Genomic DNA, 27,661 nt, shown 5'->3' with positions numbered 1-27,661 from the left:
ACAGGACGGTGATACTAGATGCTGAAACCCCTGATACAGCAGGTGCTCAATATATACTGAATGAGTACTTGAGTAAAAGTCTTCCTACTGTCTAGACCCACTTCACCTTCCAAGGGTAGAGAGGCCCTCTGTGCTAATGAGCCCAGCCCCCTCATTCTGGAGATAAGGGAGCAGAGATCGACCACCACTAGGTAAGAGAATTGAGACATGAACCCAATGCCCGCTGCTAAGTCTATTTCTGAGTATACATGGGGATAATTCCAGGCAAGAGGAACAAAATCAGCAATAACTCCTCAAACATAAATCTTGACACACCCAGCATAAAATGCCTTGAGAAATCGCTGACCTTTGGAACTGGATCACAAGTCAACCTGGGCACTGGGTGAAGCAGCTCATTTCCTTTCTCCCTCTGGGCTGTTAACTAAGTCAGGTACCTCATCGCACATGCAGCCTATCCAAGGCCAAGCCGTCGGCCAACTTGTTTCAGCTACATGACAAGAAGTAGTTCTTAAGGGATCACAAATGACGCTAAGATAGCTTGACCTTCGAATAACTGGTGTGGATCTGAGAGTGAGCTAACAGTGAAGTCCACCAGCAGCAAGTGGTTGAAGGAAGCCCAGGCCCCCATATCTCTGGAATGGGCCACAAACACATGAATCCACGGATTATGGAGGTGAAAGTGGTCGGTGACAGATGGGTGACCACTAGGGGGCAATGTGCTTCTAGGGTGGCTGCGAGGACAGTAGGGGGTGGTCCAAGGCAATGGGAAAGTCACCAGTTCCCCATCCCCCCAAGCTAACTTTCCAACTTCCCCTTCATTAACTCATTGGAAATAAAACTGCAACAAAAACTCTCCATCAAACAAATTAATATAACACAACCAGCTTGGACTGGAAGGACAGCTCACAGACAGACTGGGACAGAGTGGATGCTATTTACCAGGAGGAAAAAAGGGGGGAAATCCAGGCTTGGCACCCCAAACACCATGTAAGGTGGCTGAATGGCTTGAACAGTCCCAGCCATATTTAGGACAAGTGCCCAGAAATCGCAAATCTAAAGAAACAGAAAGTAGGTTCATGATTGCCCAGGGCTGGGGGGTGAGTATAGGGAGGGACTGTAAGTCATCATCCTTCCAGGGAGACGAAAATGCTTGTACAACTCTGTAAACGTGCTAAAACTTACTGAATTGTGCACTTAACATGGGCGAGTTTTATGATATGTAAATTATCTCTTGAGAAAGCAGTTCTTTAAAAAGGTAACACCTAGTAAGGCCTGGCCTTGCCCTATGAAGTAGATGGATGTAACTGTAAGAAAACTGGGGGGAAGGAACAGGACAGAATTTCATTCAGAACTTTCTAAGGCTTTAGCCACGCCCATCAGTCACTTTGTCTTAGTGAAAGGAGGCCAAGGCTACGAGTTCCATGTCACGTAAGTCAATGATCTGTTCTAGAGATTTCAGTCATTACTTCCCTTTACTGGTGCTAGGGTCATGAAGGCTTTACCAGGAAAGACTGCACAGATGATCTTGTCCAAACTGAACTCATTTACAGAAGTAAATGTAAAATGTGGCTTGGCTGTTCTCCCAAAATGAAGGAAAACAAACAGAATCTAACTTATCCGTCTTTATTTCCCTTTACTTCCCTTGTCTATAAAATGGGGTGTGCATCCTACTTTGCAGAGCTGCTGAGATCGTCCATTACAGGAGATGCTGGACACAAACACAATGCCTGGCACAAAGCAAACTGTGAAGGACTTTAGCTATGATTCCTTCCTGTATCTCTACATCCCTGATGCCCACCAAACCTGGTCTGCCCTGTGCTGGCACTTTAGAAAAGATGCTGGATTTTTTTTTTTTTTTTAACTCTTGTAGAAACCATTCTAAATCCTTCCCTCCCAAATGGTTGCTAAATCAGCAAGGGAAACTTATCCTTAGGCACTGTGGGGCAAACATGATCTTTGACATCAGAGCCCTGGTTTTGAATCCAGGCTCACCAATTCTGAAGTCTGTGATCTCGGGAAAGGTAAAGCTCATTCACACGAGCCATGTGATCTCTTTAGTATAGGCCAGTTATTTTATTTATTTATTTATTTATTTTTTCAAAAGATGACCGGTAAGGGGATCTTTAACCCTTGACTTGGTGTTGTCAGCACCACGCTCACCCAGTGAGCAACCGGCCATCCCTATATGGGATCTGAACCCATGGCCTTGGTGTTATCAGCACCACACTCTCCCGAGTGAGCCACGGGCCGGCCCTAGTATAGGCCAGTTAATGCCACCCTAACAGGGTGTCATCAGGGGTGGACACAGGCAGTGACCACATGTTAGTTAATCAGCATTGAAGTCTTAGCATGACTGGCTCCCCAGAACAGAATCCCCTCAGACATGACTGACAAAACCACATTCCTCAGCCTGTAATACAGAGCAGAGGACTTTATCACTTAGGATCTCTGATAGGCAGAATAATGACCCTCAATATTTTACTTTTCATGGCAAAAAGGATTCTGCAGATGTGATTAAGCTTAAGGACCTTGAGATGAGGGGATTTCCCAGATAGGTCCAATCTAATTACAAGGAGGACCTCCCCTGGGTGCAGGGAACCAAAGAGACACCAGTGTGAGAAGGGCTGGCTGACCACTGCTAGCTCTGGAGGAGAAGGGGCCACAAATCATGGACCCAGGTGGCCTCTCCAAGCTAGAAAAAGCAAGGAAACTGACTGTCTCCTAGAACTTCCAGAAAGGAGCTGTTGACTCCCTGATTGGAGCCCAGGGAGACCCTTGGTGGACTTATAAACTACAGACCTGTAAGATAACTAATTTGTGGTGTGGAAGCCACCCGTCATGTGGTAATTTGCTACAGCAGCCAAACAGGACAGATACAGAGTCTAAGCAGTAAACAGAAGCCCGCTCAATGAAGAGGCTGGAGGAGATTTTAATAAAGGGATTATTTACAAAAGAGTGGGCAAGCTGTGAGAAAGCCCACAAGGGACAGTGTTCGCCCTTGCAGGTCTTAGCGGCTGGGAGCTGGGGTGGAAGGGTGGCCACAGGCTCCAGAGAGAGAGAAGCATTTGTGTAGAAGGCCCCGGACGGGAGCAGCCAGATCTTGGCAACCCTGCAGAGACCAAGGTGCTAGAGAAATACCTGACCTCACTCTCCTTTCCCCCAAAGGTCTACAGCTGGTGCCCCCCACGGGCCATGCTCAGCCAGGAGATGGAGGGCAGGGGGTCCTCCAGGGCAGCCCATAATGGCCAGCTTCCCGGGGTGGCTGGAGAAGGGTGAAGTGAGCTGCTGGCATGCCACACGCAGGACATCCCGAGAAAGAGCACAGGTCTCTCCCACACATCTGAACTAACATCTCACACACCACCGCGTAGTGTATATCCCTAAACACAATTTGCACTAGAAACAGTAACTTTTTAAAGAAAGCAGTGTACTACTTAAATGCTGTTATATGCTGACTGCAGTCTTGGGAAGCTCACCATATGACCTGATCCACTTCCCCGTGCAGCCATGAAACGGGGCCAACAGCTGTAAGGTCTGGAGTTCCCTCTCCACGGGTTTATTTCCTTTTAAGCCAGGCTCAAGTGGGGAGTAAAATGATAAAAAACAAAAACAAAAAAACCAAGGTTGGAAAATACTAAACTTCCAAACTAAAATGGAGGCTCTCTCAAAACCTTTAAGAAGCCTCAACCCAAAGCAGCCCGCCCTGACTGCCTGGAGTAGTCTCCCCCTGCCCATCTGACGCGCACCCTTGGAAAAGCGACTGAAGGGAAGTGGATTTGCAATGTCAGATTTCTGCATCATCACAGAACAAGACCCGAACTCTTTAGTCTTTTGTCCCTGGGCCTGGTGTGTGATCAGGGAGTCCACACAGCATGTATGTGCAAAAATAAGAAATCACAGCCTTTAAACAATCTAAACCTTTAGAGACAGATGCATTAATAAAAGCCCATGTTTACTTTCCCATTATTTATTGAATAAGGACACTAAAATCTCAGTCAAGTGAGCAATTTTTAGAAAGAAGGTGACAAGGATTATATATCTTCCTATTTTAATGCAGATTTCTAGGAAACAGTACCTTTTAGACGAGTATAGCTCACACTGAAAACCTATAAACTCAAGCATTTGTTTAAAAAGACAAAAACTATGCCCCCCCAAAACCAAAAAACAGTCCCCGAGAGGGCCCCTAGCACAGGTCTCCAGAGGTTGTTGAGAGCTTCTCTGTTACTGACAAGAAGGAATGTGTCCATAAGAATCATTTAAAAATAATGATTAAGCAGATTCTGAGCACACAGGAAATCCCATTATCTGTTAGCACAAGGAACTCTCAAATAGATGCTAGCTTTTGGAAGGAAGTTTCCACGACGTTAAAGTGATCTTAGAATCACGTGCTGCTGCCACCTGCCACCTGCCACCTGCCCACTCCCCACCCAGCCAGCTTTCTCAGCTAACCAGGTACCAAAGGTACCATGAAAATGTACAGAGTTTGCTCCGTATCACTCTTGGCCCTTAGGATGTCACTGGGTCCAAGATGTCCTGGTGCTCAAAACAAATCCTTTAGAGATAAAGGAATACAAAGCAGGGAAGGGTTGCACCAAGCCTCTCCTGGAGCAGTCCCACAACTTGAAAAACCTGTCCACGTTGTGCAATAGTCACCCGGCTTAGACCGTGCCCAGGCCACCTGGGTGACCACAGCATGCCCTCAGTAAAAAGGTGGCAGCCATCTGATGGGGAGGCAGGCTCTGGGCCGTGGGGCTGTGGCAAGTCCCCACCCTCCAGCTTCCAGATGAGTGAACCTGGGGATGTTACTTCAACTTCTGTGCTTCAGGTTTCCACTATACAACAAAGGTAATAACAGCACCTACCTGGGCTGGCCGGTGAGCTCAACTGGTTGCAGCATGGTGCTGCAACACCAAGGTCAAGGGTTTGGATCCCCATACCGGCCAGCCACCAAAAACAAAGCCAAACAAAAAATAATAGCACCTACATAATGGGGTGCTGTGAGGATACCCTAAGGCACCCTGTGCCTGGTACAGGGTAATCACCCAGCAAGTGCAGCTGCTGATGCTGTCATCCTCGCTACTGTCATTAACAGCTCTGTTGCTATCGTGCCTACTAAGCTCCATCCTGCCAGCCCCATCACTCCATCCTGTCTGACTCCAGGCACCCAGACTTCCTTTCCCACCCAAACAAAGCATTCTCCCCTCTGATAATCACCCTTGCCCTGCCTGAAGTGCCCGTGCACCGTCCAAATGCTGTCCCTCTTTCAAGGCCCAGCTCGCCATGGACCCTGCAGATGTATCACCTGGCCAACCCAAGGATAGTCCCTCTCTAAATCTGTGTGACATTCTGAGGTGCTAACCAGCACTGCCTTACCCATTCAGTTCACAAGGGTGAAGGATCTCTAGCTTCTCCTCCCCCTATTTTTGTTTTGGTGGCTGGCTGGTAACAGGGATCGAACCCTGGACCTCAGTGTTACCAGCACCATTCTCCAACCAACTGAGCTGACCGGCCAGCCCCTCTCCCCCTTTTTTATAATGCATCTGTGCACCCCTATCCTCAGCACCCAGGCTGCAGGGCTCTGCACACGAGTCTTCAAGCTCTTCCTAACTAAACATCAAATGTCAGTAGTAGATGGGGCTGCAAGCCGTATTTACTAGATTCCAGCAGCTAGAGAAGTGCTATGAATTTAAATTCTCACTTCCAAATGGTCTGTATGAGCACTACCGATTCTTTTAGCTCTTCTTCCTCTCGTGGCAGCTTCACTTTCTGTGCTGATACTAACACCAGGACAGAGAAAAAGTTCAGCAACAGTAAGCTAACACTGACCACCTCTCCTGAGCCAGCAAAGCTGTGATGTGGCTTCCAAAGGTTTGTGCGTGGGCACGTTGGTACTCACCAGTCAGCAATGCATCCAGTTATTAGGTAGCCAAAGATTAATCCAACCAGTAAGGAGAACTTAGCGATATGGACCTTCCAGGCATTATCACACACAAGATCCCACTAGAGAGGGGCAAATAGAAAATAAATCAGACAGAAACATACACAGAGCTAGTCGTACTCAATCATAGGGCAATACAATAACCTTGTAAGGATCATGACACTGCTGTCAAAGCCATGTTGGGTCTCTTCAATGATTTTGAAAATCCAACAAGAAATATAATCAGCCCACATAATGAAATGTAGTGTTTAAGTCTGCAAGGGAATGATGCATGAAGTCTGGGGATGTGTGCTCCTCCTGTCCAACCACCATGGGAAACATAAACTGAGGGAGAGAGCAGCCGAGGAGACCAGGGTCCCCGACGACCAGCTCCCTCAGCCAGCAGAGCTGCTGCAGCGGCCCAGGAGATGGGAAGGTCCTGCCAACTTTCTGCTCTGGGTATCATAACGACCCGCGGAAATTAAAAGTAACTTTTGCGTTTTCATCCCATAACACTCCCCAAACTTTGTAAGTCATCTTAAAAATAAAGATGGGAGTTAATAGTGAATGTTGAAACATGAATTTTAACTACATCCTTATTTTTTCCTTGTGAATGTCTCTTATGTTCTCCTATCTTCTGCTGTAAAGCTATCTGTTCTACTTGGAGAGAAAGCCAATCAGTATTAGAAGATACACCATTCAGACTATATTTTACAATGAAGTTTTATTATTTAATAAGAAAAATAAAAACGATCCCTTGATTTTTCTTTTCTCCATTTGCAGAAGCAGGAGAGAAACTCACATGTGCTCCCCGAGTGATGTGTGTCCAAGTGTGGACAGAGCACTCACGTCCCCATGCAGCTTCGAGCTGGCTCAGAGGGGCACTGACCCTGCCGGCACACGCTATGCAGGCTGCTGTGCCCACACTGCTTCTCTGTGCCCCTCCATCAGTGGTCTGGGTGCCGTGCTTCTGGGGGAAAGAAGTAGCTAAACTTCTAGCTCTGGGCTCTCAACTCCAGGTCAGTGGAGAGGGTGGGGGGAGCAGGTGGAGAAATGTACCAGTTGGGGATTTGGGAATGCCAGGATGAGAGGTGTTCTGCAAGCAAAGATGGGATTGGTGCGGTGGTGGGGGTGGTGTATGGAAGACATTGGGCTGGGATCTGAGCTAAGATCTCTTAGATGTCTCCCCTGTCCATCCATCTTGAGAGGGTAATGTGGAGGATCCTTAAAGGGCACTGTAAACTCAGGTAGTGCCCTGTGTCCAATCCTGGAAAGCCTCTTGGAACCCCGGAGATCATAGCTATGGGTCTCGGCTTCCACGGGATCTGGGAAAAGTCAGCTCTGTCTCATCGGGGCTGCAGAGTAAGGCACCTAGTCTAGACAAGGAGGATGCTGCCTGTCGCGTCCTTCCCTCTTCTGCCCTGGACACCTAGAGGGAGTGGGGGACACACTTGCTCACTGATGCCCCCAAAGCAGGTTCAACTTTCTGGTGACCTGGGGGAGTCACTTCCTCCTGCGCCCCATCTTCCAGAGTGATCTGCACGCCAGGCTTGGGAAGAAAGGGAACGAGGGAAAGCATGTGCAGACCGCGCAAGGGGCTTGTCAGCAAGGGGTGGTTTGGGATTTGTGGTTACTGAGGTCTATTCTTGTATTTGGGGACTAGGGTACTGCTGGCTGCACAGACCTTTATTAAGAATTTGGATACAGGAGTTCTCTGGAGGGTGAATTTCCTTTTATGACTAATCCGGTAGTCCTTGAAAATGTGCTCCCCAGACCAGCAGCATTAGCACCACCTGCGAACTAGTTAGAAAAGCAAATTCTTGGGCCCCATCCCTGACCTGCTGAATGAGAGCTCCTGGAGGAAAACACAGCAATGCAGCCCAACAAGTCCACCGGCCGGCTCTGTCCTGCTCTTTTCCCGGCCATCTTGAAGACAGCAAAGGAGCTTCCCTGTCCGGGGCTGGGCTTCAACCAGCCAACTTCCAAGAGTTGCGTGGAACATGCTGAGACTCCTGGCTTCTATTTTGTACCACTAACTCAGGATTGTGGAACCAGATGATGAGTTAAGAGGGCTTCTGGAAGCAAGCCTGGAAAACTAACATGCACATATCTGCTGTTTCCAGGAGAAAATGTATTTTTAACAATTAATACCGTGCAGCCTATGTCTAACTTCAGGAATGCAGGATTTGCCTTAAACCATGAGTTATAGCATCATAACTAGTGGTATGTGCACATTCTGTTTTCCCAGCTGGGTCTGTACATTTTGGGAGGGAGGTGCTTACAACACCTGTAGCCTCACACCTCATACCTGCCTATGCCTCCGCCTGGCACATTCCTGGCAAGTGAGGAGCCTGCCCTGCCCCTGGTTGGCTGTCCGGGAGGAGGGCTCAGCTGCTGTTGATGGCAGAAAATCACCTCTCTGGGTGTTAAACATTTTCATGTCTCCATCAAGAATTCTCATTGATGAATTTATTTGAGGTTAAATGATGCAAAGGAGTGCGCTATTAGACAGCCAAGAGACGAGAGTTTAATAAAAGTATTCAGGGAGTTGAGGAAATTGCCAACACTGTTTTGTGAGCTCGGCCACCTGAACAAATACTAGACCTGTCCTTGGGCAGCCATGACCCAATTTAGTTGCTACCTATTAAGATATTCAGCGGTCACCTCAAGGCAACCCCCATCAATTAACAATGCTAGAGTGGAAAATTAACAGAGTAGAGGGAGACTGAGCCACTCACATGGCCAGTAAGGAAAGAAGTCTGGTTAGAAGTACCTGGGGCACCACAGTTCTTAGCTTGTGGGCAGCTACCCTAGGGAAGGAGCCAGGGATTCCAGGGCAGGGCAGGGCAGCTGCCTGATGCCTTAACCCTCCTGAGTGAGACACAAGAAGGCAGCATATCTAAATCAACAGCAAATACACTCCCAGGACCAGCAGGCTTGCCAAGATAAGGCTTAATTACGCCTGGGGAGCCACCTAGAACAACAACCTTGCCATCCTAAGGCCCACCCTGGAGGCACATTCCTTTCAGCTGGGTGGGACGAGGCTCTGGGAATCCAGCTCCCTTGTTTGATCTCTGCTTCTGGTATTGACAGACATTGTATTATCTCCTCAAGTATTTAAGAAGTAGGAGGAAGCTTTAGAGATCACCTGGCTCTCAGAGACCTCACAGATTGTGCTACTATGGATAAGATACGGTAATTGGTCATTTCACTAAGCAAAGGCAAAGTGAATTTTTAAGATTTTAATGCTGTAAAAAGTGCAAAACTAGGACAACATAATGGGTTTTGGCTCTGACATTACCCTCATCACTTCTCCCCCCCCCCCCCCCCCCGCCATCAAATCAATCACCAGTTCCAGCAGATTCTGCCTTTCACACATATCTCTCAGGCTCCGTGGCCACTAAGCAAAACGTGGCTTATAGAGCCATGGAAGGACTCACTCATCCCTTCCTGCTGGTGTGTTCGGTAGTGTGGGTGGAAGGCTAAAAACATTTCTGGACTCCCTGACAGTTAAGGTTTCAAACGTGATTTAGGTCCTGCCAATCAGGTGCACACCCCTAAATAAATTTGTGTGCAATCTCCTAATTTCGCGGATGACTTGAATTAGGAAGGCTGTAAGTGGGACACCCGTTCACTGGTCACATCTGGAGCAACAGTTCTGGAGGTGGCTGAGGAGGTGTGATCTTGGAGCTGCTGTTTGACACAGTGACGTCCTAATACCCCTGGGACAGCCTGGTTCTAGGGAACCGTGCTAGGAATCAGAGGCCCAATTTACAGCTACTCCAGCAACTCAGGAAGCCTGATTTCCCTGTTACTTAGTGCTGTCTCCTGAAACACCCAGAGTGGTTTCTGTTATTTGCAAATCGAACCCCTTTCCCTGATTAAATTTCTTGGGATGGAGTGAACCCAGTCACCATCCGCTCTCTCCTGAACAGATAGATACAAGAGTCTCCACGCCTTAACTCCAGCCTTCCAGCAAACTCATTCCCTGGAGAACAATGAAGACAGTCCTCTAATGAAGCATGTTAACACTTTATCAGCAGGTTTAATGAGATTGTTAAAGTCAGGGCCCCATTTCATAATCTTAGGCTTGCTTTCACGGCCATTGTTCCAAGACGAGGGACATTCTATGGTGACGCCAGAGGAAGCTGAAAAATGACTGAGCAGCATGTCTACACTTTGCACCCTGCATGTCATTGCTACATGTTCTGCTAAAAAATAAAAAACAAAAACACAGAAGTTACAGAACACCTGGCAGGCTGTTTTTGTACTTATATGTTGTAAGAATAAGCTAAAAAATACAATGCACATTATTTTAGAAGGAATAATAGACTTGCTCGACTTGCCAGAGAGAAGACATATTCATAAAAGAAACTAATGAAATTTCTGAAGAAGAAGGAAAACAAATGGGTGATAAAGAAAACAATCTTATTTTCAACAGTAATGAATTCTATGTTAAAATAAAATGTAAGAAAGAGTATAAAAAATTTGGAAGAAAATAGATTACTTATCTGATTCTGAGGTGGAGAAGGAATCTCTAAGGACAAAAACTAAGGGGAAAAAAGTTACGTAACGAAAGGACTGAGATTTTATAAGTTTAACTGTTACTATTTTATTATTAATTTTAATTATTATTTTAAACTTCTATGCATCAAAAATACCATAAACAAAATTATAAAGACTTAAATTTGTAAAATACATCCACAGGGTTAATACCCTAGTATTTAATGAGTATTTACATATCAATATAGACTAATGCTCCACCAGACAACTGACAAAATATGAAATGCAAATGGTTAAAAAACACTTAGGAAATGTTTGATTCTATTAATAAAAATCAAAACAATATTTGGATTTTTTTCATTTTTTAGAAATTTTCTAAAGTTGCAGGAGAAACAAAGAGATAAAAATTTGTACAAGGATCATAAACTAGGCACCATTTTCTGAAATGCAATTTGGCAACTTGCAGCCCAATACTTTAAATAGTGTCCATCTTTTATTCCAGCAATTCCGTTTCTTGGAAATTTTTCCCAAGGAAATTATCACAGTTGCCCACCAAGGTCCATATGCAATGGTGTTCACTGACTGTAATTTATAACAGCAAAAAGTGGGACCCGACTAAATGCCCAACAAGACTATACAGCCACTAAAAATTTTGCTTTTACAAAAAAAAAAAAAAAAAAAAAAAAAATTTAAAAAACAAGAAAAAAAGGAAAACAAAATAACAACAAAAAATTTTGCTTTTGAAAACTAATGCTTGAGAAAAATGCTCATGATGTAATGGTATGATAAAGACCCAGAATGGGGGCTGGCTGGTAAGCTCAGTTGTTTAGAGTGTGGTGTGGTGCTGATAACACCAAAGTCCAGGGTTCTATCCCTGTACCAGCAGCAAAAAAAAGACTCAAAATGAAAAATACAGTAAATAGAAGAGATGTTGGTATAGTAGGGAAAATTAGAGGAAGATATTACAAAATATTTAATGTGATTGTCTCTGGAGAATAGAGTTAAGCCTGAGTTTTATTTTCGATTTTATAATTGGCTGACTTTTCCAAACTTTCTACAATTAACCTATAAACCTTAAAATGAGAGAAAAAATAGGTAAATATAATGTTGTTAAATATTATTACAGCAGACCGTTGTTTTGCACTAAACTCCTGCACTAAGCCCCAAAAAGACCAGACTAAAAATCAAAACGAAGTCACCCATGCTAAGTTCCATATCACCAAATCCAAACGTAGCTGTGGTTTGACCCTCCCAAAAAGCAGGAGAGAGAACATGCAATTTCCCAAACAGGCCAGTTTCAATCTTCAATTAGTTAGAGTGCAATGTTGTAACACCAAGGTCAAGGGTTCATCCCCATACTGGTCAGACACCAAAAAGTAAGTAAATAAATAAAAATAAAACTTCAATAGGTATGATAATGAAGTGCTCTTTGCTTTAATCCTTACATAAAAAGGATAGCCTGAAGTAACCCAGTGTTAAATAACCAGTTATTTTTCTATTGTTCTCTCTCCTTGTCCCCACCTTACAAGGAAAGTAACTTTGAAATGACCAATCTGCTTTTCCTCTTTGATTCTGCGTTTTTCAGCCTTTTCTTTCTATAAAACCAATCTCCTCTGCTCGGCTCATTGGAACACTTATTCTGTTTTATGGAATAACCTGTTGCCTGAATCTAGAATTGCAATGAAACCAATTGAGATCTTTAACTAAATTTGTTGTAATTTTGTCCTTTAACAATGTAAACTCCCACAATGGTAGTGATGATGGTTGAGGGTAAGACAAAAATCATTAAAAAAACAACAAAGGAAAAACCTTTTCAGGCATATGTATTTTAACACAATCTAAAAAAATCAGGCATGATGTTATAACACCAAAGTCAACGGTTCAGATCCCCATACCAGCCAGCCACTGGGGAAAAAAAAGAGAGAGAAAGGAGGGGAAAAACAAACAAACAAACAAACAAAACAAAACAGGCCTAGAGAAAGCTTGCCCTGAAAGTGTCTTAGGAAGGCTCACTGGCCAGCTCAGTTGGTTAGAGTGTGGTGTTATAACAGCGAGGTCAAGGGTTTGGATCCCCTAACTGGCCAGCCACTAAAAACAAACAAACAAAAAAGTGAAATTGGCTTGGAACAAACCAGGTTCTCATAGCCTGAAGTTTACTTATGTTAAAGGCTCACTGACTAAAGCAAGAAGTGTTTTTTAGAGAACTGAATAAAAACTTTCCCCAAAGTTTCATCTTCTGCAGTGGAGATCCCCAGTTGAGCTTGTTCCATGAGCAAACCACGAGGGTTTTACCAATCACTATGCAGCTGTCTGTTCTAAACCTGAGCATAGACAGTTGAGATAAAAGAAAATCTTTCTGTTTGGCACTACAAAGAGGATCATACTGCTTAAAATTTCAAAAGCTTAAAATAAAACAAAATTCCTGACTGGGTCACAGGAATTTAGAGAAATGTAGGGTTAGCATTTTTTTTTACCCCTAAAATAGCATTTCAGCAACCTCTCATGAACCAGTATTTTATATACCATGGGTTTGCTGTGCTCTGCATTTCTTAACTGGAGACAATAGGAATGGCAAGATTGCACACACACATACACACACACATGCAGAGTCCACCCTGGAAGATTAGTCACAGACAACAAAAGAAACAGCTTCCCTAAGCTAGACTGATGATGCACATTAACCATAATTAGCTTCTCAACATTTAGGCAGCCTATGCTACCCTGGGTTTTTCAATATTTTTAACCTAGCAGTATAGGAATATATACCTCCCCCCAAAAGTTACAATCAAAATTCAAGATACTCTGCATGATTTGAAAACCTCCAATTACTCTCCACTTTTTGCTCTAAGCTCATCCTCCAATTTTAGGAGGTTCACTGTCAACAGTAGCCAGCACAGCTACCAATTAGAGTTGGCATCCTTGCAAGCTTTCTTAAATGACATCATAAATGTCCTTGCCAGGTACTCTGGTTTTTTGTTTTGTTTTTCAGTTTTGCCCAGTGCAGCCTTCTTGGTGTTACAGAAGTTGAAACTGCAATGCTTCACTTACTGACACTGGTATTTCCCAGTTCTTACTGAATTTGACCATTTTTAAAGGGCTAGAGATATACAGCTTCTTTCCATAAGAGTTTAAAAGGGAAACAGAAAAATAACCACCTAGACACATCTCAGTTGAGTTGATGTAGGACTATCTCTAGGAAAACAATCCAATGAGTCACTTTTCCTTTACTTTTTCTTTAAGTAAATAAGGATGTGTGTTGTTCTAAGCAGATGTTTGCATTATTGAATGTTTTTATTTGTTCGGCACAGTGCCCTCTACAGCATTTGGGGAAGTTGAATAGATACTCACAAGGCAGCCAAGATTATTAATAAGCAATGCCCATCTATTAACCAAAACCTTGATGTCTTTCCAAATTCTGCAATGTACATTTTACTAATGGCCCTCACCAACTACCTCTAAGAAAGGAAATCAAGAGCAAACCCTATAAATTAAAGAGGTCTATTACAAAAGAAGAAACCCCACAGAGTCCCACGCATCAGAAGGGAGTGACTATTAGTGTCCTAAGTGAAATCAACACACAGCCTTCTAGCACACTCATTTATGTTAAGTAACTTGAAGACAGTTAACTTGAGAAATTCAAAAGGGTTTCATATGTTCCTAGAGGACATCTTCTAGCACGACATAGTGCATGAGCAAAACTGGACAAGAACATTAAGATATTCTCACTGGTTCTGGGAAGGAGCCAAGTGTGGGGAACTTTTGACAGTAGCATCAGGGCATGCTCTGAATGACCCAGGTGATCAGTCCTGGAGAGAAGAAGGAAAATAATCCTTCACTTGCTGAAAACAAAAGCCTCCCGAGGTTCCCATGCCCTGTATTCCTTTACGACATGAGTCATCCACTATTTCCCATTCATGCACCTGCGACCCCCACTCCCTGCTGCCAACCCCTGCTTTGACCCAGCCACTGGCAACTCCCAAGAAGCCTCCCTGCCCTTTGCAGGCACTGCGCTTGCATGCCCCACCCCACAATACCCACCCTCCGCCCCACCCAGACTTTTCTGGCTCATGGCCTGCTTCAAAGGATAAGACTTAGCTCAACCAAAATTATTTAATACTGTATCACCTGTCAGTGGAAGTATGGTGGACTTTCTGTACTGCCTGCAGTTTTTCTTTTATGAGTACATTACTTCTGCAGGCACACAATCAATTGAAAGGGGAAAGGGGTACAGAATTACAAATGTACAAATAATACAGTTCCATGTTTCTATCAAGTTTAATAAACTCATTGTAAGAGGTCCTCTCTCCTCAGGCGGGAACAAGCGCCCCTTCTCTGTGCTTCTATAGCGTCCTGGATGCATGACAAACACCCAGACTATTTATCAAAATATATTATAATGGTCTGTTTACATTCTTTCTTCCAGTAGATCAGGGGTCCGCAAACTATAGCCCACAGGCTAAATATGACTTCACTGCCTGTTTTTGTAAATAAGGTTTTATTGGCACAAAGCCACACCATTTATATATGCATGTATGGCTGCTTATGCACTAGAAGAGCAGAGTTGATCATCAGTTGCAACAGAGACCACATGGCCCACAAAGCCAAAAATATTTACTATTTAGCCGTTTACAGGAAAAGTTTGTCCACTCCTGCATTAGACTGTGAGTTCCTTCCTTAAAGAAAGGAACTGTGTCTTATTGGTACAAGCCTAGTACCTAAGCTGATGCTGAGAATGAAGGAGTGCACTTTGTCAGAATGCTCTTTGTGTTTGCTGGTGTTCACTGTGCCAAGCTATTTACCTTCTTGATCCTTTTTTTTTCACTTGTGATTGTTTCTTTAAATATAATTTAGTGTAAATAATATATGAGCATACAAAATTTATATAGGCAAGATAGTTTTTAAATGTTTCCAAACTTTTCACTATTGGTGTTCTTCCCCCAGAGGAAGATATTTCTAGTTTATATTATAAAAGCCAATAGAAAATTGGATATATGAGAAATTCATTTAAAATAATGAATAATTCTCTTAATAGAACAAATCTATTACATAAATTAAACACTGTTCTAGGAGAAGGAAAAGAAGAAGATACTTATTAGTTCAGTATCTACTATGTCCTAGGCACTGTGCCAGCTCCTTCAACTAAGCTCTTTCAGTCATTGCAACAGTCCTACCACATGGGCATTATTACCAGAGTATCCATTTTACAGATGAAGAAACTGAGGCTGGGAAAGGAGAAGCAACTAGTCCAACATCAAATGGCTCTTAAGTAGATTAAAAATCCATATCTGATTAAATTTCATGTTATTTTCCCCCGAGTAAACTCAAAGAAACAGCCCTAGACTATACAAATAAAAACTATTCTCCGGTTTATACTCAATTGTTATAGGCTATAGCATTTGTCTTGCCAAGTATCTGATACACTTCACGTACATGGAAGCAAAGTATCACAGTGGAAATAGGCCAGGCTTTGGTGTTATTTCACTGTTACGGTGACTATACAGAGACAATTTGTAAAGTGTCTGTGAATAGCAGGTATTCAATAAATAGCAGCCATGAAAAGAGGGCTGGCCAGTTATCTCTGTTGGTTAGAGCGTGTGCTGATGACACCGAGGTCTGGTGTTCTATTCCTGCACTGGCCAGCCACGGCCCCCACCCCTGCCAAAATGATAATACTATCACAACACCTTATTTTTCATAGTATTTTTAGTACTGAAATGCTGGAAAAAGTCATGGTCAACCTCTTAATTTTAAAAATGAAGAAACTGAAGCCCAGAGAGGTGAAGTGACTTGCTTAAAATAAAAAAGTTTGCAGCCAAGCCAGGTACCGGCAGAGCCCGGGTTTCCTCCGTTGCAGCAGTTCTACACCAGGCTGCTGTGGAAAATGTCATTTTCTGACAGGTTGACCCACTGCACAGGATGCAAGACTGTCCCAGAAAACTCCACACATCAATTACTGCTGGGCCAGGGCGGCCGCAATCCAACAGTCAGTCCACCAGCGCTACCATGGTCCTAGCCCAGCACCCTCACAACAGGAAGGATTAAAAAAGTTGACTCTCCATTTCAACTGAGACTAACTCTCAGGCTTCCTGCCAAATAGTCATCATTTTTATAATAGATGAATTGGAGTAGTTGAAAGGCTAAACCAGTTTTGCAATCTCCTGTCTCAATACTGGTCTAACATCTTAAAAAGGACATGAATGATATTAGGTGAAATGGTATCTTTAAGCAAGGTTTTTTGTTTTTGTTTTTTGGGGTTTTTGCCTTGTCTAGCTCAAATTGGAAGCCAGTACAACTGTGAATCTAAATTGCAACCTTTTTCCATGAACACCAATGCCAACCTGCTAAAAACAAGGTCTGCACCTGGCCCACACCTTGTCCCCAAATCACCCAACTCAACAAATGGTCTAATCATAGTAGAGCATAATTTTTCAAATTTTTACCAATTTGGCCTTTGTCTTCACTTTGCCCTCACACTTGAACTGGGCTACAGCTTACCATCTCTCTGAGGAAGACTATCCCATGGTAAGAAGAGACTGGAGGCATGGAATTTACAGACTAACGTGGGTCTGAGCCCAGAGCTTGAACGTGACCGTCAGCAGCAGCTGGGAATCATGGTAACAGCATGGACTCTGGGGCTGACGGACCTGTGTTTCAATTCTAGTTCTACCCGATGACAGTCGTGTGACCCTGGGTAAGCTTTCTCCTCTGTGGGGACTCGGTTTCAACATCTATGATGTAGGAGTCACAAACCCTACAATATAGGGTTGTTATAAGAGTCAAAAATAATATCCAGAATTGCCCGGTGCAGTAACTGGTATAAGATGATTATTACTCATTAATTTTGTCCGTCAGTTAAGCAGGTCCTTAGGGGTTTATGTCTGTTAGTAAGTAACATTTGAATCTGAGAGTGATAAAACTACTTTAAAAGGCTTTGGACTATTTAGAGTCTCATTGAGCCTCACCCCTAACAGGTTCAAATTAAGGGACACTTCACTCGTTTCACATCCCATCTGTACAGCCTGCACTAGACCAGAAAGTGGCCGAGGAGAAAAGGTGCCCTCTGGGGGACAGCTGGACTTGGAGCTGGCGAGGAGATCCGGGCACAGTTCTACCTGGGCCCGCAACACCTCCCACATCTTTCCACCAGATCTAAGGATGCAGTGCCCTTCGTGTCGGCAGTATCCTGGTACTCGAATAGCAACTCAGCTTCACTTCCAGTGCTTCCTGCAATCATTTGTTAAATACACTATTTCTCTGACCAAGAGAAAAAAAAATAGGATGGTTCTCAAAAGCTGATAATACTATTATAACCAAAAGGGAATTTATATGTTTTTCCCTTGAGCTAACTACTAATCTCCTAAAAATACTGTGCCAAGTTGGCAGTGTGACAGCAGAATGTAACTATGCAGTCTGGCTCCTGGCTGGCCCGGAGTGCAGGTTGGGAGAGGAAGAGGGGCCAGCAAGAAGGGCCCCTCCCCTTCCACTTGGGTGCTGCCAGCATTCCGGGGACAAGTTAACTGAGACATAGCTCTCTAAGATTTTTCCTCATAGAAGACCCCAAAGCATCCTTAAGCAAAGCCAGCATCATCTCCCTGAGGGTGCTGAAGGCTGCTGTGAATCAGAACACAGGGCAGACCCCGGGAACTCACTGGGACCCAGCTGGATGTATACAGGACAGGAAAAGGGATGGAGAAGACACGAGACAACTGGAACATCCACACGAGGAGACAGAAAAGGGAACAGACCCTCTCAAGCCAAAGTAGCTGCCACACTGCCGTAGTCATGGCTGCTGTAGTCGTGGCAGCCGTAGTCATGGCCCTCGCCAGTCTCGTCACTGGATGTGCTCAGTCCCCTAACCTTCCAGGCTGGTCACAGTGGCACCATTTCTAATATTGTGACAGGTCTAAGATGAGCAGCTCCACAGAGGACATCCTTCAACTCCTAATGGATCTGGGATCACAGGACTTGGAGGACATGAGCATGTAGGGGAACTCCAGAGATGAACACATTGAGGTCTTTCTGCTGTAGGGTTAACTGCAATCAGCATTGGGGGTTTCATGGGCTTGGTCTTGCTTAACAAGCCAGAGCCCCTGAATTCTATCCCAGCCTTTCCAAAACAATACTCTCCAATAACTACTGGTCCCACAGAGCAGCCTTGGCAAAGCTTGTCACGGGACAATCAAGTTGGCCCATTTGGCATTCTCCAATTCTTTTTTCTCTCTCAAAGGCAACTAGGAAGCAAAAGATGAGGTAAAAGGATAAATGAAGGATTCGTAAAAGAAACCCTTGACAACTGGACTACTCTCCCCACATAGATGCATTTTGAAGACGCATTCACTTCTAAGTCAGCGGATGAAGCATTTTCTGAAGGCAGCATGCCTGAAGGGGCACGAATAGGTGCTTGTCTGAGAACAGGAATCAAGGGTTAAATTATCTGCAGTAACATTCAGTTAAACAAAGTTAAGCTGGTATCTCCTTTGCAGGACTCTTCAGAGCCTTTAATATCTTAATGTGCATCATGAGTCCTGAAAAAAGGGCTCCATATGATGCATTTTTTGAACTTGGAAAACCTCCCCCCGCCCTTTCAAGAGCATATCTTTGGACTACAGAGTATGAGAAATGTTGTCATGTATATTTTGTTTGCCTTTAATAATCTAACATTGGAATACAATGCCAATTATGATGCATGGAAATTCTGGAATGTAAGGCGGGGGGGGCGGGGGGTGTAAAACAGTCCTGTCACCCCTGACAATCCACATAAAGAAGGAGGATTCGTGTGTGTGTGAGAGAGGATGTTTGAAATAACCAGAGGAATGCTTTTCTACTTTTGCTCAGAGAAAAAAAAAAAAAATGATAACTATCTCCCTCCGTCTTCTCAAGAGATTATAACTGCTAATTGGTAAGAGATGGACAAACATTAAATACTCTCAGGAACTGATCTGCAAAAGGTCAACCACAACAAAAAGTAATCAACTGTGTAAAATTCCACTTCCTTGAAAAGAAACGTAACTGCGCTAGGGCAGGCTCTCCCTTGGGAGAGCATGGTACTGCTGACACCAAGGTCAAGGGTTTGGATCCTTGCACCATCCAGCTGCCAAAAATAACAAATAAATAAATAAATAGGAAATGTAACTGCACTGTGTGTCCCCACCACTGCAGAAGGACAATTGCTTCGTCAGCCCAAGTCCAGCGGTGGTTATGTACTGTGCAGGTAATTGCTTACATTCTAATCTCTTAAAAAATAGCCTGCATACCCAACAGCAGCACAAGCAGGGGCACAGAAAGATGTCTGCACACCCATGTTCACAGCAGCATTATTCACAATAGTCAAGGGGTGGAAACAACCCAAGTGTCCACTCACAGATGAATGGACAAAATGTGGTATTACACATACAATGGAATACCATTCAGCCTTAAAAAGGAGGGAAGTTCTGACACCTGCTACGACATGGATGAACCTTAAGGATATTATGCTAAGTGAAGTAAGCTGTCATTAAAGGACAAATACTGTATGACTCTAATGGGATGAAGTGCCTAGAGTGGTCAAATTCATACAGAGAGAAAGTAGAGTTGTGGCGGCCAGGGGCTGAGAGGCAGGAGGGGAATGGAGAGTTAAGTGTTGAATGGTGCAGAGTTTCAGATTGGGATGAAGAAAAAGTTCTGGAGATGGATGACGGTGATGATGGCACAACACTGTGAATATACTTAGTGCCACTGAACTGTACAATTAAAAACGATTAGGCTCAGAATCAGGAAGTATAGGGCTTCTGGTCAAGACAGCAGAATAGATGTCCCCAGAGTCACTCTCTCCCACAAATCAACCAATTTACAACTATTAAAAAGCAATGACAGCCAAGCTGCAGCCACTAGAGCTCAGAGGAAGAGGAGGAGAGACTGATGGAGTACACGAAGGTGGTAGAAGCCATGATAAGAGATAGAAAGAACCACTCTGTCTGGAGCCCCAGCCGCTTCAAGACTAGAGCTGGTGAGCACACAGAGCAGGAGCTGGCAAAAGCCACTGCTAAGCCCTTCAGATGGCGTTGCTTGGAGGCTACAAGGGAGAAGAGGGCCTTGGTGGCCCCCAGGCCAGCAAGACCACTAGTAGGGTTCCTGTGAACCCACATAGGAGCAAGGAGCCACAACAACTGAAAAAAAGGAGCCACTCAGAGGCTGGTGAGTCATCACAAGGGACCAGCGCATGGCCCGTCCCATGGGAAGTGTTTGCAGCACGGGTGGTGGGGGAGACGGGTTCACCAGGGGAACACTGGGGCACAGCAAGGACAGCTGATCTGCCCCCCAATCAGCGCAGGACCACTCAGTGGAGACTGGTCAGGAATATAGAACTGCAGGGGGTTCAGTTTGCTGAAAAGACTCAGGTCCAGACCAGAGTGTCTACATAACCCAGGTGTACTGTATCTCACAAGAGCCAGAAATACCTACAAAGTCAACCATTAAAACCTGAGCTGCACAAAAAGCCTTCCCCAGGGAATCAGCAGCAAAGAGCAAATTAGCTCAACCACAAGGCTCAAGTGCTGGTCCCCACAGGAAGTTCCCCCATTTTAGAAGTAAGTAAAGGACAACAAATTAGTTCTAGTGCAGAGTTTTAGTGGTAGGAACAGTGAATAATCCAGCACAGAACTGGAAGAAAAAACAAAATACCCACATACCAGCGACAAAGTTTGATACTAACTAGTAAAAGTCTCACTTCACCAAAGAATAAGTATAAAACCTAGAATGACTGGAAGTCCCCTGGGCTACCAAGCCAGGATGGTGGGGTGCCAAGGGCCTTGGCCACCCCCCTGACACCCATAACCAGCCCAGCAATGACCACCGAGCCACTGCAGGAAGCACCCCAGGCTCTCCCAAGCTGGGGTGGTGGGGGGCTGAGGGCTGAGGGCTTTGGCCACCCCCCCACAACACCCAGCTCAGTAATGACCAAGACACCACTGGAAGCCCCCTGGTCTCCCCTGCAGGAAGGAGGGGGTGTCACAGGCCTCAACCCCACCCCTCCTACTTCCTCCTTCCACTCTATTTCCTTCCCCCTACCCCTCTCCCCCCGTTCCCTCAATGGCTCCACAACTATATCACAGAATGTAAAAAAAAAATTTTAGTAAATAAATAAACAAAAAAAAAATCAGGAAAAAATAAAGGTTAACATAGCTGGCTGTTTATTCAGTTGGTTAGAGCATGGTGTTGAGAACACCAAGGTCAAGGGTTCAATCCCTGTTACTAGCCACCAAAAAAAATTATGTCATATATATCTTACCATAAAAAAAAAAAAAGAGTATCTTCAGGAAATGGGTTAGTCAGTGTCCCAATTAACTTAAACACAGATGGCAGAACACTTTGAAGGGAACCCCAAATTAAGACCTCAGCAGAAAGTACTGGAACAGTCACTGCATTCCTGCCTGTTCTATCTTGTGGATCATACTCCTAAGAAATTCTCCTTGACATGCACACTCTCTGTATGGCATCTTCTCCCACTGGTGGGTCACCACTTCTCTCGCACAGAGACCTTCCCTGGCAGTGAGGTGTCCTTTCTCCTCCAGCTTGTGGGAGGACACTGCCTGCCCAGGAGGAAGAGTGACCAGACTGTCCCACCTCACATGGCTGCCCATGCCCCTCAACTTCTCACAATGCTCAAGGCAGGTCACCCCAAGCTGGTAAGTTCTGTTCTCATGTGAATAGTTTTTTCCCATTGTGTCATGCCCCAACACCCAGCACTGGAGGCCAGGTCCCGTGAAGGCCCACCTGCATGCTGCAGACCAATGGCATTGCTCCAGTATTTAATGACTATTTGCTGGCCACCTACTGACTGCCAGACCCCAAGGTGATAATTGAGCAGCAAGTGCTGTCCTTACTCTTGAGAGATCAGAGTCCAGGGGTGGAAAATGGGGCATGGATAGGAACCTACAATAGCAAGAAGCAGCTGTGCCAGCAGATACATATGACATGCAGTGAGTGCACACCAGAGGGTCTGTCAGGCCCATGAAGACCACAGGGAGAGTGGTGGGGGTGGGGTGGAATTATTTGCATTGGAAAATCACAGCATGTGTGAGGGCTTGCATGTGTGCGGGCTTCGAGGAAAGAGATCCGCACATGGGCAGGACACTGAGTTAGGAAGAGTGGGGACGCAGCCAGGGGCAGTCCCAGCGGGAACACACCCTGCACACCATAGCACAGAGCTGAGCCTTTATCAAGAAAAGCCTTGAAAGGCAGTTAAAACATTAGCTAAAATCAAACCTTATTTTGGGCTTTTGGTTGATGCTATTGTTATCAGAAGTATCCTGATCAGGGACTGCAGCCTTTCAGAAGAAGAGGACCAAATTCCTGACCCTGGTTGCTCAGGGAACAGGGGAGGACAGAAAGGAAAAGAGTGACTGGGAGACAGCAAGGTGAAGACTTTCAAAACATACTGCCTGTGGCTAGGCATAAAGTTTGCAGGCTATTGATCAGTCATTGATTAACAGGTTTAACATATGCTTGAGACCAACAAGGAGGGGGGGGGGTCACCCACACCAGTCATTTGCACCTTAGTGTGAAGTATTTGAATCTCCAGTGAAGATGAGTTGCCCAGATGTTTGGGCTTTGGGAAACAGGAATGGAGAGGAGGTTTTAAAAAAGAGGCCACTTGAGGGGACTTAAGAAACACTCCTAAGTGGGATGCTGAAGACCATATGGGCCAGAGGGAGAGGGTTCCAAGAGTGAGAAGCAGAGCCGCCCCTGCATAGCAGCCGCCATGGGCTGCATAGACTGTCATTTGCCAGGGCTGACCTCAGTTATGTCTGTGGTCTTCCATGCTTCTTGTTGTAGAGGTCTAAAGTTAATGGCTGGTAGCGGCCAGCCACCCCAAAATAAATAAGTAGATAAATAAAGTTAATGGTTGGGAAGTGGGGTAGTGGTACGATGCGTTGTAGTGGTTGACTGCATGACTGTCCCATGAGCTCCAATGGGAACTCCTCCCAGAAAAGGACTCAGACTAAATAAATGCATGTCTGCAAGCACAGGCTTTGCTGAGAGGGAGCTCTCACATCCAGCGTTGCAGGTAATCCCCTCAAAGTCTTATGCAACAGGTGTCATTTTCACCTCGGAACTTAGGTTCCAGGAGGTAAGTACCTCCCCAAAGTCACTCATGGGTGAGGTGGTAGTGCTGGGATCTAAACCCATCTCTTCCACAGCTGAGACCAGCACTCCCTGCACCCAGTCCTCAGCCAGTGAGTACCTGCGCAGAGAGCTCCGTCTTCTCTGCTGAGTGGACACTGGCTCCTTCCAGAACAGTCTGGCTTTGAGGATAGGCTAGCTGGGAGACTGTGAGAAAGCCTAAGTTTAAAATCATCTGAACTTTTTTCTTTTCAAGTCACGCAACTGCTTTTGCAAAACCCAAAGGAACCAAACTTGCTTGCTGCTGTCCCGACCGCCCTTCACCCCCAGACCTAACTGCAGGCAGAACCTCCAGCAACCAGCCTCCTCTTGTCTTTCTTGAGTGGCCCAGCCCTTTCAATCATTTCAACAGTCATCGAGGGCCTCCAATCTCTAAACTGTTTCCTTAATAAAAGTTGCTCAACCTGCTTTAAAAGAGACACAGTTCATCTCGGATGATGCCTGGGCACGAGCACAGACATGCTTCCTGATACCGCGTGGAGCGGCTCACCAATGCAGAACCCTGCACAAACCCTGTGGAAAATGCCCAGCTGTTGTGTCTGAACGTGGTGGACATCTGCCTGCAGTTCACTGCCCCATTAGGGGTTTTAGACAGGAGGGGGAAACTGGGAGGGCTAGCCTTCCTGCTCTCACTAACTTACCCCTGTTGGGAAATACTCCCAGTTCCCTCCTGAACCTACGAAGAGAACAAATAGGATCCTGCAGGACAGGTTCCATCAGAAAAGAATTCCCCTCACTTGCTTGGGCTCCTACAAACTGGGGCTTTGCGGCTCTCTGCATTTAGTCGTGAGCTGGGAGGCAATGCGTTTATCATCTGTTTTGTTTGGGGTTTTGCTCAAAGGGTGCCTTGACCCCGAGCTGTCTGCCCTCACAAGCCTTGTCCAGGTCATTCTTCCAGAAAGGGAGGATGAGGAGGTGCTCATCAAGCTCACACACAGGGGATGGCTACAGAGAGGCAGGAAGTCCTGGCTGCCCAGAGCTACTCTCACATGCCTCAGGGATGGGATGAAGCTGCTAAGTCACCCCTGGGTCACACAATGCAGCTGACTGGCAGTTCCACCTCCAGGTCTGGATCCTCTGACCCACACACAGCAGCACCACTCCCAGGGCCTCTCGGTCAACCCTGGGGAGTGAGTCTCAGGAGCTGTGGGGCCGCAACTCTCTAGGGCCAGGAATCCCTGCCCCTTAAAGACAGTAGCCCTCTCCCCACACCCCCACTGTCATTCCTGCTTCCTACCTGAACAAGAAAAGAGAAAGAAGGAAACCTGCCTAGTTTATAAACAAATTAAGGCTTCTCACTAGCTGCCCTGATTCTGCCAATCAACTTTTAAATATTAGAACAGAGAGACAGTAGGAGTGGGAGGATTAACAAAATTCAGATTATAATCTTCACGTCAGTCTGTGCATAATAGCCACAAACTGGAAATAACTCCAGTATCCATCAACAGGTGAGGAGATAGGTACAGCGTGGTAGTGGAATACTACTCAGCAACAAATAGGAGCAATTATTGGTGTGCACAGTAACATGGATGCATCTCAAAGATGATGCGGACACAGAGGCCTGCAGACTGCTTGACCTCATTTATCTGACTGTGTGGAGTAGGGAAAACGAAGCCCCAGTGGCAGAAATCAAAACAGTGGTTGCCTAAGGGGTGGGATGATTGGAGATGGGCAGGAGGGAGTTTACTAGGCTGAAGGAAGTACCTTAATCCAGGTGGATAAGCGAGTCAAAACCCACTGAATTATATATATATATATAATGTGTCCATTTAACTATATGTAAATTATACCTCCATTTCAAAAAATCTGTGATACTGTCTTAAATAGGCCCCCAGAGATGGGGGAACAGCAGATCAACTGGGGTGTCACAGCTTCGTCCTCCCCCAGCAGCACCTGGGGGCAGAGACGCAAGGGGTATGGTCAACTCGTGAGAGAACAACCCCAGCAACGGGACTAACCTCCAGGGGCGAAGGCCCTGGCTGTGCTTTCCCTTCTGCTTCAGAAGCAGATCTGCAGGCCAAGAGCTCAGAAGAGAGGTGAGAGCAGCTCACAAAGAGCTATTTCAAGGCCTAAGATTTCTTAATAAATGTGATGGGCTGCGTGGCAGTTCAAAACAAGAGCATGACTGTCACCATACCAAAGCAAGCAAACAGCCCAGACCCTTCTGCCATGTGAACCCGAGCAGCGAACCCAGCACTGGTCAGGACCTGTGGGGAGAGAAGAGCCCATCCCGGAAGCCCAGGCTCACAGAGGCCGGTGCCAGGGCAGGACGGATCTCGGCTCCACCACTCTGCTCGGCTGTGGCAGTCAGCCTTTACTTTCCTCTCAGAGCCAGGCGCATCAGGGGTAAGCCCCAGACAGACCCCCTTCTCAGGTCTGAATTCCTGAGACACCCAGCCCTGCACACCTGCCTGCAGCCTCCTCCCCTCCACTCCCATGACAGGTGCCCCCGCCCTGCTCACAGCCATCTCTTTCCTTCACAGTCTGGAACACTCCTAACAGCTCCCTCCTGTCACCACCGCGACTCCAACCACTGCAGTGCCTCCCAGACGAATTCCAACAGCTGCCTTCACATGCTCATTGATAATTTTACAACAGAAAAAATGGGAGGGAAAGCCCTCTTCTTGCAAAACTGCTGTGAAGGACAGAATCACCCCATGTTCCAGCGACACAAACCTTCTCCCATCTCCGTGGAATGACCGTTGTGGGCTGGATGTCCCCACCCCGCTGCCACATGCACAAGACATGCTGTAGTCTAAAACCCAGGTACTTCAGAATGTGACTTTATTTGGAGACAGGGTCTTTACAGAGGGGATTAAGTTAAAATGAGGCTGTCAGGGTGGGCCCTAAGCTGATGTGACTGGTGTCCTTATAAGAGGAGGAAATTTGGACACAGATACACACAGATGGACGACCATGCGAGGACGCGGAGAAGGCCTCAAGGATGGAAGATTGGCAACTACAAGCCAAGGAATGCCAAAGGCTTCCAGCAAGCCAGCAGAAGCTGGGAGAGAGGCCTGGGAAGGTCCCCCCACCCTCAGTAGGAACCTACCCTGTGACACCTTGATCTTGGGCTTCTTTGATGCCCTGTTCCCTTCACTGCTCTCATCTGGTAAACTAGTGAGTTTGGTCTGTTTTTCCTCCACACCCCTTCGCCACTGCCCATGGTCCACAGTTCAGACCCCTCGGATGCCCTTCAGTTCTATCCTTGATCTTGGACCTCCAGCCTCAGAACTGTAAGACAATAGATGTCTGTTGTTTACGCCCCCAACCTGTGGTATTGGTCATGCAGCACAAGCAAGCTAATGCAGCTGAGGGTGAAGCCAGTGCAGAGGAAGGCCTGGAAGAGAGACAGAAGGAGTCGGGGACGACAGCCCATCCCACCTCTGGACTTCAGAAATGTCATATGTATTTCTGTACTTTTTAAAAAAACTCAGTCTGATTTGGGGTTTTCTGCTCTTTGCAGCAGACGGAACCCTAACTGACCCCCTAGGCATTCAAACCCTTACGGTGTCGAGCCACCCTCTCCTCCTCACTGAAACAGCTTGCTGCCACTCCTGCCATTGCAGGACTGCATTCCAGCTGTCCCTAGCTCAGCTCCACCCTCCCCATCTCCATTCTCTTGCTCAGGGCTTCCCTCCACCCAGACTGCCCAGACCGACCAGGACCACCTGTTCTTCCAGGCACACTATGAGACTCATCATTCATCTGTCTCCTGCAGCTCCTTGCACAGCGACGCACACAGTAGCTGCTCAATAAGCACTGCAATGTTCCATACTGCTGTGCACTTGTCTTGTGTAGTTTTCCCTATATACACTGTTAACTGTGAGGGGCCACTGTGTTTGCTATGTAGATTCAAAGAGATCATAAAAGAAAGATCGCTGTGTATTATCACCTCCCCAAATTTAATGAGAAAATGCCCTTGGGAGACTTAAAAGCCTTTTTTCGACATGGTAAACTATGAGTCTTGTTCCCCCTGCAGGCCAGCTGCCAAAAAAAGAAAAAAGAAAAAAAAAAAAAAAAAAAACCCCGCAAAATGATGAGTCTTTAAATTCCCTAGCTGGTTAGCTCAGTTGGTTA

General features: G+C 45.7%; 1 protein-coding gene across 4 annotated transcripts in view; it reads right to left on the bottom strand.

Moving 5' to 3' along the window:
- The window catches only part of SLC22A23 (solute carrier family 22 member 23), a 171,888-nt gene that overhangs the window by 127,254 nt on the left and 16,973 nt on the right, over nucleotides 1-27,661 (bottom strand). For 2 of the 4 annotated variants that reach the window (XM_063096053.1, XM_063096051.1), the window contains exon 2: nucleotides 5,897-6,000. The exons of the other annotated variants lie outside the window; for them this stretch is intronic. In XM_063096053.1, the coding sequence (XP_062952123.1) occupies nucleotides 5,897-6,000 (104 nt within the window). The remainder of the gene's footprint in view (nucleotides 1-5,896; nucleotides 6,001-27,661) is intronic. 4 annotated transcript variants of the gene reach the window in all.

The sequence above is a fragment of the Cynocephalus volans genome, chromosome 5 (assembly GCF_027409185.1).
Source record: "Cynocephalus volans isolate mCynVol1 chromosome 5, mCynVol1.pri, whole genome shotgun sequence".
In the NCBI taxonomy this organism is placed as follows: domain Eukaryota; kingdom Metazoa; phylum Chordata; class Mammalia; order Dermoptera; family Cynocephalidae; genus Cynocephalus; species Cynocephalus volans.
Note: the sequence above shows the minus strand (reverse complement) of the source record. Positions and strands in the feature narration are given on the sequence as shown.